General features: G+C 38.8%; 1 protein-coding gene and 1 long non-coding RNA gene across 7 annotated transcripts in view; both read right to left on the reverse strand.

The window, feature by feature from the left end:
• The window catches only part of LOC117492049 (B-cell receptor CD22-like), a 62,559-nt gene that overhangs the window by 40,537 nt on the left and 6,884 nt on the right, over positions 1-15,138 (reverse strand). For 2 of the 6 annotated variants that reach the window (XM_034142193.1, XM_034142188.1), the window contains 2 exons: positions 3,548-3,632; positions 3,381-3,441 (listed from right to left, as the gene is read on the reverse strand). In XM_034142193.1, the coding sequence (XP_033998084.1) occupies positions 3,381-3,441; positions 3,548-3,632 (146 nt within the window). Of the gene's footprint in view, positions 1-2,555; positions 2,711-2,804; positions 2,981-3,380; positions 3,442-3,547; positions 3,633-15,138 lie in introns of those variants that run through there. The other 4 variants (XM_034142189.1, XM_034142190.1, XR_004556825.1 and 1 more) reach the window with 4 other exon arrangements.
• Positions 13,079-14,765, reverse strand: LOC117492051. Its single transcript, XR_004556826.1, has 3 exons — positions 14,715-14,765; positions 14,131-14,306; positions 13,079-14,036 (listed from the first exon to the last, which is right to left on the reverse strand). It is a non-coding gene; the product is annotated as an uncharacterized LOC117492051 (long non-coding RNA).

The following is a 15,138-nucleotide window of genomic DNA, read 5'->3' on the forward strand; positions in this document are numbered from 1 at the left end:
ATTCATAGGTTTTTTTGTCATATGGACATAAGCTACAGTGTAGAAATGGCAATGAAATTCTTCTGACCTGAGCTCCTCCAACAATGCAACATATAGAATGAAATAAAGAAAATACAAAATAAAATAAGAAGTAGTGCAAAAAGTGTATATACACATGTCAATAGATTGTGGAGAAAGCACGTTTTTAAGAATGTCTGGTCTGGTGGAAAGACTTTATAAAGACTTTATAAAAGTGTGAGAAACAGTAAAATCCAGAGGGAGGCAGTGATGCAACACTGTGGATGCAAACAGCCGTAAAACACCAAAGAAGAAGAAGTGCTTTTATTTTGAAAGGAGTCTGTGTTCCCAGAGTGCATTGCGCTTACTCGCAAACATGTAAGGGATAATGTGCAGCGAGGCGGTCATTATGGGTAAAAGAACACCCGACAGGCAGATCAGGAGCCCGACGAGAAGCGGAGCGATCTTGATCAGCATGAATGACCAAGTCGATAATGCAGTGGCGGTTCTAGACCAATTTGACTGGGGGGGGCCAGGCTGGGGCCAGTTATCTTCTGAGGGGGGGCAGAATAAATGCAGGACGAAAAAGACAAAGACAGTATTTGCGCATAAGAAAACAATGCAATACAGTTATTGGTATTTGTTTCATTACACATATTTATTTCAGATACTTATAGTTACAGTTTTCACGCTCTCATGCAGGGGTCTCCAACTTTTTTAGGATGAGAGCTACATTCAAAAAATAAAACAAGTCGTGAGCTACTTTTACTATTCTTTTTTATTTATTTTTTGCAGTGTATATATTTAGCACATTTGAACATTATTATCTGCTGACCTTTAACCTTTGTGTGCTGTTTGGGTCTGTGGGACCCGTTTTCAGTGTTTACTAAAAGAAAATGTTTTCGATTTAATAATTTTAACCTGTTTCCCAGCGTGCATTGCGCTTACTCGCAAACATGTAAAAGCTGTTACACACCAAGCCGATTTTCGGTGTCGATAGATGTCGATAGATGTTGGCCCGTCGATGAGCGTTGTGTCGTCCTACTCAGATTGGTGTGTACTGCACCGTCGTGTCTTTTCGTGTCTATCTATCTATTTATCTATCTATCTATCTATCTATCTATCTATCTATCTATCTATCTATCTATCTATCTATCTATCTATCTATCTATCTATCGATCTATCAATCTATCTATCTATATCTATCTATCTATCGATCTATCAATCTATCTATCTATATCTATCTATCTATTTATATATTAATAGAGTATAAAACTACACCACTGCAATGATGATGAATACAGTGTGGGAAAAATGATTGGGTTATTTTGTTACATTTTACATCCACTAATAATCAATATGTTTAATCTCTTTCATTTTAATAAACATTTATATTTACCATATTTTTCAATGCACCTTTTTCTTCTGCTCTATATTTCTGTGTTTGACTCTTGCAGTATTTTGCCTGTATGTGTATTTCGTCATAATAAGTAATATGTTCATTGTATGCTTCAACACCTTCCAATTAAATAGCCTACTTGGTTATATTCTGATTCTGATTGTGTATTTTCTTTATTTCTCCTCCCAGGTAACGTGATGTCGTTCCCGGAGCCCAGACCTCAGGCTCCTCAGCTTCCTCAACACCTTCTGAGGAGCATCGACTGCCAAGAATTACACCAAACAAATACTGTATGTTTTGTGAAGTCAGTAGAATATGATTTGCAGGTAGGGATATCTCTGCAGCTCCACCATTCCTTGTTCAAATGTTGTATTTATTAACTCAAACCAATACAGAACAGAAAGAGAAAAAAGTAAACACATGAAGTATAGAACAAAAGAGAAGGGTCAGAATAACAGGTGCAAACAACAAAGCAAAACAGATAATTGCAATGAGTTGTGATGGTTATAAACTTAAAGAGTAACAAAGACATTTACAAATTCAATTGGTGATAATGGAACTTTTACATAACAAATATGGATGAATAAGAATGTGTGAACATTAAGGCCATACACACACCAAAGAGACATTTACTTCACAGGCTCTTGGTAATGGTTTTCCATCAGTGAAATACGGCTCTTTACTGAAACCTAGTGGCAGCAGAATGAAACTGCAACTACATCAGCAAACACATGTTCCTCTCCAATATCCCAATGTGCTTTTCAAAAACATGTATTTTGGAATTTGGAATCCAACAAGTAGTTGTTGATATTTCAGTCTACACAAGAAGAAGAACATTGTAAAGAAATATAATTTGAATAAAGTAGATAAATGTACAAAACAATGGAAATGGGTTTGTTATCAGTAAATTATAACTCTTTAGTAATATCTACATTTTCCAACAAGCCAGCAGTTAGGGATCAGATCCCTTGTTGCAACATCTCTACATTTTATAATTTTTTTGCGGCAAAAATCATGTTACACAAGAAATATTTACAATTCAGTACATGAAGCTGTGCAATACTTAACAAAATCTTTACATTTGAGCCATTCAGATTAATAAAAACTAGGCTGAAAACTCATCGCCTCATTCATGGAGAAGTCCACCCTGAGACATGTATTTAAAAAATCCACATTACCCTGTGTAAATAGAAATGTGATTGTAAAAAAACAGAAGTATCATCCTTCAAATGCAACGCCTGCTGTGTTTATCTGGATTTGTTGACCGTGCTGTACAATGCAGCTGGATCCTCTTCAGAGTCCTGACCTCTGGTCCTGAGAGATAAATGATGTATTTCTTAGTGGTAATAATAATGCAAAAGGAATTAAATGATATGTGAATAATGTTCCTGTGTGAGGATCTGCTCACTTCGGGGCAGCACTGCTGAACTTGACGGCAGCGTACTCCGGGACTTCCTGTTGCTCCGTGTGTCTGAGGGGCCGAGCTGCTCTCATGTTGGAGTAAAGAGGGTCTGCCGGGTTGTTGTTGAAGTGAACGCTGGCATACTGAGGGTCATCCTGCTGCTCCAGCTGATCAGGTACACACTGCAGGGAGGAAAACACTTTCAGCTACACATTTTTACATTAATAGATATTCAATTTACAGAGGAATGGACCCAGGACAGAAAAGGCCAAAGCAACAGCAGCTGTGGTTATGATGGAAAAATATCCCTGCTTTATCAACTTGATGCTTTATGACAGAAAGATTAAAGGATAAAAGATAGGAAAACTTCTGGATGTACTTGAAATGTATTCATGTCTAAGAAGAGAATCAAAGAGATTGTGATAGAAATTAACTTTTTATAGAAGGATGTAAAAAGAGCAGCAAGAGGTCCTTCTATGTCAGATCAATTTTCTATAAGCACTTAAAGACCACCATCATTATAAATTGAGTGTAATATATTTTATTTTGTACTAGATTAATTATGTAAGCATCTATTCTCACCTCTTCCCTATTGTCCGCTCTCTCTTCAGGCTCAGACGAGTCTCTAGAAGCCCTCTTTCTTCTGGTTAGGAGAGTTTATGAAGAAAAAGAAGATCAAATGTTGACACCAGACAAACAGACTTTTAATGATTTAACAAACAATGATTAAGATGATCAGATCTGCTCACCTGATCCACAGGAAGACAGAGAGAGAAATGACAGCCAGGAGAACAACAGGGATTGTTACAAAAGGTAGTAGCTTCCATGATCCTCCTGAGAAAATGTGATCAACAGTCAGAGAACAGATGCAGCTGTGTTTCTCAAATATGGATACAAGGACCCCTAGGGGCACTTTGGAGTATTACAGGGGGGGTGTAATATAATAGATAATAATAGAATAGAATTGGAGGGATGAAACCCTCTGTAATGGTCACACTTGCAGAGCACACAGCACACACAGTGACATCTGTTCTCTGCTTTTAACCCATCCTAGTACTAGGAGCAGTGTAAGACTATATTTTCAGACTTCCTATTCCTAAAAAAAACTAAAACTAAAAAACTATAATTTATTGTAAAAGTAATGTTAATAAAAAAACACTTGTCCAATGTTCAAGAAGCTGAAACAAATGCAAATACATTCATGATATTGTTAGTTTTGTGATGAACGGGTGATTATACTCCATTCATTATTTCCTTCTCAATACCGATGGAATATCTCTCAGCCTGTGGGCACTTGCACTTGGCATAAGCTTCACAAAACAGACACAACTCTCACTCTTGAGTGCACAGGGAATGACTGCACCCCATACTGAATCTGGACCCTCAGGATAATTATTCCCTTATGTAAAAGAAAGAAAACAACCCCTATCCCGAACCGGAAAAGTACATTTGAACACACACTCCTTTTTCAGCCTCCTACCAAGACAATGTGACTGAAAACAAACAAGCTGATAAGTGTGTGGTTGTAGATGAATGCATAAAACGTACCTGCCACAACACTCAGATGAAAGGTGGAGTTACTACGTCCTAACTTGTTCTGGGCTCCACAGTAATAACTCCCACTGTGTTCAGCTTTTAAATCAGTGATGTTGAAGATCTGTCCTGAAGCTTTTGGAGAGTCTTCATCCTCCTTGTACCAGGTGTAGTTAGCTGCTGGGTTAGCATCACTGCTACAGGTCAGAGTCACTGAACTGCCCTCCTCTATCTCAGCAGAGGGACTCACTGACACAGAGGGGAGCTTTGGAGCATCTGGAGGAGATACAATAAATCAACAAAAGATTACAAATACATCATGTTGAATTGAGTATTGAAATGAGACGTAGTTATTTGTGTGGGTGCATCTGAAATATGGAAGTGTTTTTTGACTGCATAGCTGAAGAAAACAATTATGTTGTGTATATACAGTATTTCGTTTTCTGTATTACTGCTGGCTTGAATACCCTGAACATACGAGCAGATTTGGGAGCCAATTGTAGATAAAACTTCATTTTCATCATCTACTGTAGCTGCTCTCCATCTCATTGACCTACTGCAGCAGACTGTGAACAAAGTTGTCATTGGGTGCATGATGCTTTTTAAATCATCTGGGTTTTACTCACATTTCACATCAATAGAGATGGATTCAGATCTTGTACTCCACAGCTCGTTCTCAGCTCTGCAGTAATACTTTCCAGAGTCAGAGGACTGGATGGAGCTGAGGAGGAGACGTGGTCCTTCATTGACATAAGAAAGGTGTGCACTTCCATTCCTCTTGTACCAGGTGTATTTAGCTGCTGGGTTAGCATCACTGCTACAGGTCAGAGTCACTGAACTGCCCTCCTCTATCTCAGCAGAGGGACTCACTGACACAGAGGGAGGCTTTGGAGCATCTGGAGGAGAAGTGTTTAAAGTTATTAACATTAAAGGGTAGATATAATGGCAACTTGCAAATGTCCAGAGACACAAAGCAGAAAACGTTTTTCACAAACACAAACCAAAACATTGTAAAGCTTGGAGCATCTGGAGGAGATAACATGAACACATTTCACATTTAATTCCACGGTGGAAGATATTTTAATGAATAATAGTTTAATAAAACACAGAGTGGGTGGTTAACTTGATTCCATCCTTTATCAGAAATCTAAACACTTTGAGGGAAAGTATTAATCTTTATGTCATGGAAGAAGTTTCCTTCATAGTTCTCCTTTATTCTTCTTTCTAGTAGCATCCCTCGTAGCAAGATTATATTTATCCTATTTTAAAATCAAACAGAAAACCTAGAGCCCTGGTTCAGTGTCTTTGGACACGGCCATGTCTGCTGGCGACCTCTGGTGGGTAAATATATACATGAGTGCAATGATGATATATGTTATACTGTATGTTAATGTTATTATGTTAGTGGAAGACTTTGAGTAAACTCACACACTGAAGGAGAGGGGAAGTCCTCATATCCCTTCAGAGCACAGGAATAACTGTCTGCTGAGTCATAACTGAAGTCTGCATAAGGAGATGTGTCTTCCTTCACTTCCTGTCTGTTCTTAGACCAGATGTAGGAAGTTTGACCAGGTGGACAACTGCTGAGACACTGAAGGCGAGTAGACGATCCTGATCTGCTCACCTGCACCCGGAGATCTGAATAAAGGTACAAACATTAAAAAAAGAGATAATAGTGTTCATGTATCAAAATAAAAATAAAATGTTAAATGTTTTAAGAGTACAATTTCAGATACCTGTGACGGACAAAGTGACTGGATCAGCCCAGTATGTAGCTTGGTTTGTTTTGAACCAGAACCAGTACTCAGCTGAGTCGCTCTCTCTCAGGTTTCTGATTCTCAGAGTGCAGGTGTTGTTTCCACAGAGATCCTCTACACGACCTGCATACTCTGAGACTGTTTTCAGATCTACACGTTCACCATCTTTCTGTTTAGTGAACCAGAATGTTTTCTCTAATGTGTTAACACCACCATTCCATGTAGATGGGTATGTGAAGCTGCATCTTATCTCCACTGTTGATCCTTTCACTGCACAGATCTCAGTAGAAGAGTAAGTCACTCCCCAGTAATCCTGACCCTGAACCACTGAAACACAGAGCACATCAGAAACTATAATCAAAGTTTATCTATAAATCGTTGAGAAATTGCCTGATCAGTACTTTCAACAAAGAATGTAAAAATAAACATTTGACAAACGTTACTGGGATAGAGCAGAAAAACACATGTGAATTCCTTCTTAGGCACTTTAAAACCAATGATACTCTTTGACTTTGTCGTTTCTTAATCAAACCAGGTAGAACAGAAGTCTACGCAAAAAGGGTACGGTCAGTTTGACACAAGATTGGAAAATGCCTTCATATAAATGAACAGTGAATGATTAGCGATCATATTAATTAGAATAGTGTGAGATTGTCTGAACAGTTCCCTCTCTGTTCGCTCTGTGTTCAGGTTGCTGCTGAGGTAAGAGTGACAAATAAAAATAATTGCAGAACACTGAGGTGTGAGCAGCTTCCGTCTGATATACAGATAAGAAAAAGAAGAAGACTGCTTTTAACTCAGAGTGTGAATATAACACTGAGGTCAGAGAGGAGAGAAGGAACTAGAAGGGTTTGGTGCAGAGGGGCGACATAAGTGTTGAGTCAATATGTTATGACTTAGAATAAGAATATCTCTCTAAATCACTTAAACTTAATAAAAACAGAGCTGGAGATTCTTTAAGTCGTCTTAAGAAAAAACAAAGCTAAATGTTTTCACAGAGAGAGGATGGAACAGTTATGCATACACTATATTCTCATTTTAACGCTTGTTAAGGTGATAAGCAAACTGATATTGTATGCAGATGATTGGAGCAAAGGACAGTGGCAACGCACGACAAGATCTTCAGAATATCCATCAAAAAAACTAGTAACGTCTTTGAGTTTCTACAATTCTACACACAATTACATTTAAAATGTTTCTGCTAGGTTTGCCTTTTACACAAATCCATCCCACTTATTCCCACATGTGACCTTATTTTACAAGTCCCACATTTCCCCAGAATCCCCTCTGTTCATGTGATGAATGTAAGTGTAGATGTACAGTACCTGACACAGAGAGCAGGAAGACAACTAATCCACTCGCTGCTGCAGTTAAACTCATAGCTGCTCCTCTCATCTCTGTGAGACTATAAAACATGTCAGATTAAATAATGTTCACAGGAGGTATACAGAATCATTACATCAATAAACAGTTTCTACTCACAGTGAAAGAGGAACGATGTGTTTATAGATGCCTTTCCTCTGTAGCAATGAGCAGAAGACGGATATCAGGCTGTTAAGAGACTAGATTAACTTCCTCTTTAGATTATTAATATGCATAATGAACCAAACACCAGTAACACCCGTCACACAGTTATGTTTTGAAAATGAACTTTTCTTAAACAAAATAAACTATGGCTTTAACTTGTTTGGCTGCCGATATACCACTGACACCAGAAAAGAAAATTCAGATTTAGAGAATAACAGTTCATCTCTCTGAGCACTGAGGACATCACACAGTCTGCAGGTGCAGTGAAGGAACAGGAAGGCATTAACATGTGAAACCATAAGGCAGTTTTTTACTGAACAACATGAAGAGCACAGTATTCATTATCAGAGAGAATGGAAAATGCCATATTATTTCTCTTGGTTTGTTTCTTCTCTGCTCTCTCTGCGGTCAGGTTGCTTCTGTTTCAGAGAAATGCAGAACTCTGAGACGTGAGAAACTCACATGCCTGTTAGTGGCAACCCAACATGAACACACACATCACACTCATAATCAAGTGGACTGGAAGGAATCAGACACACAATGGTCCGGTAATTATTGTTGGAGCTATTGATTGATTTAACATGTTGATGTTGATCTATGTCATGGAAGAAGTTTCCTTCATAACTCTCCTTTATTCTTCTTTCTAGTAGCATCCCTCGTAGCAAGAGTATATTTATCCTATTTTAAAATCAAACAGAAAACCTAGAGCCCTGGTTCAGTCCCTTTGGACACTGCCATCTCTGCTGGCGACCTCTGGTGGGTAAATAAATAAATGAGTGCAATGATGATATTTACATTTGCTTTCATTTGGTTTCATTTGTTTATTCATTTGTGTTTACATTAATTAAGATTTGGTGTATTTTATTGTTTTTCCTTTGTTTATCTTTCTGCACCAAACGTGGCAGAACCCTAACCTTTTGTCTTGTGCCGGACAGGTGCTGTGGGCCTGAGGCGGCAGACTCCCTGGTGGGAGCAGTGGTGTTCTTCACGTGTCCGTTGTGTGTGGTTTGCAGTGTCACGGGTGATTTAGTTTAGACCCCTTGCTCCCCTTTTTGTTAACTGCCGCTGTGGTAAGTCCCAGCCCTGTCCTTTTCCCCAAAGTGTGGATTTTATTGAAATGTATTGTGTCTGGTGTTTTTAGATATTCTGTATTTTATAAATAAAGTAGCCTTTGATATTAACCCTTAAACTGTCTCTGGGTGAAACTCCCCCAGGTGGCGTTGTCAGCAACCGACCTCTTACACCTAGCCGCACCACCCCGCCACAACGCAGAGAAAACCGACACAGTTTCACACAGTAACACAGAAAGCACACAGACAGGTACACACAGTAACACAGAAAGCACACAGACAGGTACACACAGTAACACAGAAAGCACACAGACAGGTACACACAGTAACACAGAAAGCACACAGACAGGTACACACATTAACACAGAAAGCACACAGACAGGTACACACGGTAACACAGAAAGCACACACACAGGTACACACAGCATCACACATACTGTACAGACACTCAGGTCACACAAAGCAGACAGTGAGGTAAATACATTTGTTGAAACTCATCACAGGAAGTGACAGTCCAATTATTTACATCTGTTCAGAAAAACACAACCAGAGTCCTTTAGAAACGATGGAATTAAGATAAGATAAGATAAGACTTAAATTGTTATGCTCAGGGCCGGCCCTAGACCTTTGGGGGCCCTACGCGACCTTTGACTTGGGGGCCCCCCTCACTCTAGTGCATTCTCACTACACACAACACGGAACCAACTTTGGTCTTATGATGTTAGCATAAGCACACATATTGTATAAATAAGCATGTAAACACCGTGGACCTATCATCCTCTAGGGGGGTACTCACCTCCTCTAGGGGGTCCGGGGGCATGCTCGCCCGGGAAGATTTTTTTTTAAATATTGAAGTTACAAGCATCAATCTGGTGCACTTTGAGAGCAAAATTAAGAGATCTATGGATATATCTCTCAACACCCATATGAAACAGAACTGTAAGCAGATTTTCTTTATGGATATTTTACAAATCACTCCCCTTTTAAACTGTATTCTTGTTTTGTCATATAGTATTTCATAACTGTTTTTCATTTATTCTCTCTGGCTGTCCATCTCATAATGTTCACATAGAAACTAGCTGTCAATAGGAATATCATTCAGAAGAATTATAATTTCATGCAAAAATCTGTCACAAAAAGAGGTTGCACATTTAAATTCAGGTGTTGTTCTGGCAACGTCAGTGGTCAAACAGCCACATTTACTGCTGCAAATACATTCAAACATGCTGTCGACACGTAAAGCAGTGGCAACTATGCCACCATTTCAGCTGACTTTTTCTCAGAAATACTGTCACATAGCATCCATATATTTCAGTGCTAGGTTGATGCTTAGCTAAGCTAACTATGAAACACTTTAACTGACAGGACTCAGGATCAACTGTGTACTGTAAGGTAGCTTCTAGCTTCATGTCGAACAGTAAGTCAACATTTCTCAGAGAGCTTTCTTTGAAATCACCAGGTAACACTAAAAAACATTACATTTAGATTGTATGACAAAGTGTTTATTTCATATATCTGGCTAGCTATAGCTACTTGCTAACGGTTTAGCTTACCCCCGCGATTCAAAGTAACGTCAACGTAGCTGTAATTTATGCTTTGCTTACATATTCGCATAACTTGGAAGTTTACTGACATTTACATACCTTGTTCTCCTGGCTCAAGTGCTGGCTCTGGGGTTGTTGTGTGAGCCACCACTTGAGAATTGTCGTCTTTTTTAAGAACAAATGTTCTTATGTCCATCTTCAAAAACTCTGAATCCGACTGACAGTTTATTTTAAACATTGTCACAGCTCACAGGATATGTACCTGTCAGCCATTAAGACAGATGTTTATTTCCATTCAACTCTCTGGTTGGTCTGGTGCCTTGCCTCTGTTGCATTCACTGAACACGGGAAATTACAATCCTGCCGTCCTCTCATGATGAGGTTCAGGTAAAGCACGGTTAATGTATTATATGATTGACTCAATAATATAATACATGACTTTGAGAGTAGGCAATCTAGGCATATTAACAAAATTAATTAAACATACTTATCACGGCGAGGGTGTACTTTTTTTTCTTCTTTTTTTTCATTTTTTGATAGGGGGCCCTAAGCGGCCGCTTATGTCGCTTAATGGGTCGGGCCGGCTCTGGTTATGCCAGAGTTACAAAAATACAATAAACACAGCAGCATAATAGTAAAACTGTACACTAACAGTGCAGTAAAAACAGCAATTGAATATCTACAGGAAACAGAGACGGTCACATAATTAATGTAAATATTAACAGTAAGCCATGGTATCTTTCCAACTTTACCAAACCTCCATTCTTACAGAAAAACGGTTACCTCGATCTGGACATACCGGCTATAACTTGATCATCATTTCTGAACTACAGCCCATCATTCGGATGTGGCTGAGAGGAAGAGCTGTTGTCTTTGAGTCAGAAGAAGCCAAGTTATCATGTTGATTTAACCTAGTGTGTATTGTGCTGCTTGTTAAATGTATGCGTTATCTCACTGCTACAGTGGAGAAGAGCTTCAAAATCAAAAATCTCAAACCTGTTAGAAATCCCATCCATTACACTCCTGTTACTGAGCTTTAGGTAGAAGCAAAACCTTTAATAGCAACACCATTTTTGACGCTAATAAACATTTATATCTGGATCTTGAGGGCTCTGAAGAGAAGTGTACTTCTTGCGCCAAATCCATCAATAAAAGTCAATCAAAGTGTATTTATTCAGCCCAATATGACAAATTGTAGTTTTGTCTCAGGGAGCTTTAAGGTTAATACAGAACATGAATATGCTGGAAATTCCCGGTGCTGTAAGCTTTTAAAATAAACCAAAGTTACACCCTTGACTATATATATATATAGTCAAGGGTGTAACTTTGGTTTGAGAAGTGGGGGGGTTTGTGTTAACAAATACAAGAAAAATGTGTAGTGTATATAATGAGTGTGCACACTTATCTAGTATCCTATCCATGTGAACCTTTTTTTTTTTTGGTGATGACCTCACATCCTCTAGGGGGGTCCGGGGGCATGCACCCCGGGAAGATTTTTTTTCTTTAAATTGAAGTTGAATGCATCAATCTGGTGAACTTTGAGGGCAACATTAAGAGATTTATGGATACAGTTCTCAACAATCAAATGAAACAGAACTGTATATATTTCAATAATCAAAAACCATTAGAATATGCTCACAACCAATAACAAATCATTGATCAACTCCTCTCTCCTATCTTTATCTTACCTGGTCTGCATTCTTTCTTTTTATTTATGCATATTTGACTAATCACTCCCCTTTCAAACTGTGTTTTTATTTTGTACTGACCTATAGTACACATTGGAAGGATTTCTTAACTTTATTTTATATTATCAAACTAATATTACAATAGATGGCAATACTTTGTTTACATAGCATGACCCAAACCGTTTGAGAAGCCCACTGAAGATAACTAGACTAAGTTTACAAACCAATCCACTCAGGAGGTCCTTTATGACTCTCTCTCTTCTGCGCTGCTCTCTCTCTCTCTTCTCTCTCTCTCTCACTCTCATCTCTCTCTCTCTCTCTCGTCTCTCTCTCTCTTCTTCTCTCCTTCTACTCTCTCTCTTCTCTTTCTCTCTCTCTCTCTCTCTCTCTCTCTCTCTCTCTCTCTCAGGCTCCGAGCTAGCACCAAATGCTAACAACAACCCCCATAACTCTCTATGTCTCTCTCTCTCTCTTTCTATCTCTCTCTCACAAGATGCGCTCGTGCCACACACACACAGACGCTCCTCCGTGACGATGACCGCTTGCGTAAAAAAATAAACACATTTAAAAAGTGGGGGGGGGGGACACAAATGGGATTTTGAAAAGTGGGAGGGACATGTCCCCCCTGTCCCCAGTGGAAATTACGCCCATGTATATAGTATAAATAGAGTACAAAACTACACCACTGCAATGATGATGAATAAAGTGTGGGAAAAATGATTGGGTTATTTTGTTACATTTTACATCCACTAATAATCAATATGTTTAATCTATTTCATTTTAATAAACATTTATATTTACCATATTTTTCAATGCACCTTTTTCTTCTGCTCTATATTTCTGTGTTTGACTCTTGCAGTATTTTGCCTGTATGTGTATTTCGTCATAATAAGTAATATGTTCATTGTATGCTTCAACACCTTCCAATTAAATAGCCTACTTGGTTATATTCTGATTCTGATTGTGTATTTTCTTTATTTCTCCTTCCAGGTAACGTGATGTCGTTCCCGGAGCCCAGACCTCAGGCTCCTCAGCTTCCTCAACACCTTCTGAGGAGCATCGACTGCCAAGAATTACACCAAACAAATACTGTATGTTTTGTTAAGTCAGTAGAATATCATTTGCAGGTAGGGATATCTCTGCAGCTCCACCATTCCTTGTTCAAATGTTGTATTTATTAACTCAAACCAATACAGAACAGAAAGAGAAAAAAGTAAACACATGAAGTACAGAACAAAAGAGAAGGGTCAGAATAACAGGTGCAAACAACAAAGCAAAACAGATAATTGCAATGAGTTGTGATGGTTATAAACTTAAAGAGTAACAAAGACATTTACAAATTCAATTGGTGATAATGGAACTTTTACATAACAAATATGGATGAATAAGAATGTGTGAACATTAAGGCCATACACACACCAAAGAGACATTTACTTCACAGGCTCTTGGTAATGGTTTTCCATCAGTGAAATACGGCTCTTTACTGAAACCTAGTGGCAGCAGAATGAAACTGCAACTACATCAGCAAACGCATGTTCCTCTCTGATATCCCAATGTGCTTTTCAAAAACATGTATTTTGGAATTTGGAATCCAACAAGTAGTTGTTGATATTTCAGTCTACACAAGAAGAAGAACATTGTAAAGAAATATAATTTGAATAAAGTTGATAAATGTACTTACAAAACAATGGAAATGGGTTTGTTATCAGTAAATTATAACTCTTTAGTAATATCTACATTTTCCAACAAGCCAGCAGTTAGGGATCAGATCCCTTGTTGCAACATCTCTACATTTTATAATTTTTTTGCGGCAAAAATCATGTTACACAAGAAATATTTACAATTCAGTACATGAAGCTGTGCAATACTTAACAAAATCTTTACATTTGAGCCATTCAGATTAATAAAAACCAGGCTGAAAACTCATCGCCTCATTCTTGGAGAGGTCCACCCTGAGACATGTATTTAAAAAATCCACATTACCCTGTGTAAATAGAAATGTGATTGTAAAAAAACAGAAGTATCATCCTTCAAAAGCAACGCCTGCTGTGTTTATCTGGATTTGTTGACCGTGCTGTACAATGCAGCTGGATCCTCTTCAGAGTCCTGACCTCTGGTCCTGAGAGATAAATGATGTATTTCTTAGTGGTAATAATAATGCAAAAGGAATTAAATGATATGTGAACAATGTTCCTGTGTGAGGATCTGCTCACCTCGGGGCAGCACTGCTGAACTTGACGGCAGCGTACTCCGGGACTTCCTGTTGCTCCGTGTGTCTGAGGGGCTGAGCTGCTCTCATGTTGGAGTAAAGAGGATCTGCCCGGTTGTTAGAGAAGTGAACGCTGGCATACTGAAGGTCATCCTGCTGCTCCGGCTGATCAGGTACACACTGCAGGGAGGAAAACACTTTCAGCTACACATTTTTACATCAATAGATATTTCATTTACAGAGGAATGGACCCAGGACAGAAAAGGCCAAAGCAACAGCAGCTGTGGAAATGATGGAAAAATATCCCTGCTTTATCAACTTGATGCTTTATGACAGAAAGATTAAAGGATAAAAGATAGGAAAACTTCTGGATGTACTTGAAATGTACTCATGTCTAAGAGGAGAGTCAAAGAGATTGTGATAGAAATTAACTTTTTATAGAAGGATGTAAAAAGAGCAGCAAGAGGTCCTTCTATGTCAGATCAATTTTCTATAAGCACTTAAAGACCATGAAATACTCCTCATTATAAATTGAGTGTAATATGTTTTCTTTTGTACTCGATTAATTACGTAAGCATCTATTCTCACCTCTTCCCTGTTGTCCGCTCTCTCTTCAGGCTCAGACGAGTCTCTAGAAGCTAGTGATGTGTCGGTCGCGAACGAGCCGATTCTTTTGAACGGCTCTTTGGTACGAACGAGGGGAACCGAGTCCTACTTTGTGAGAGCCGTTCTTGTTATCGTTCAATCGTTGGTCCGCACTCACTGCCTGCCAAAATCCACTCGCCTTTTAAAAAGCTTGATTTTGTTCCCCAAACGTATTCTGTGAAGATCCGCCCCTACTCTGTTTGGTAGGTTTCAGCACGAGGAGTGAGATGGGGTGGGTCTTAACGGAATACGCGAGAGAGAGAAGTCATAACAAGTGGTACAGGACAGGTAGACAACGTGTTTTTCGGATGGTAAATGAGCCAAACGCGAAAACGCAGCAGCATTTGGATTCACTTCAACCAAAACC

Source organism: Trematomus bernacchii, unplaced genomic scaffold (genome assembly GCF_902827165.1).
Source record: "Trematomus bernacchii unplaced genomic scaffold, fTreBer1.1, whole genome shotgun sequence".
Lineage (NCBI taxonomy): Eukaryota > Metazoa > Chordata > Actinopteri > Perciformes > Nototheniidae > Trematomus > Trematomus bernacchii.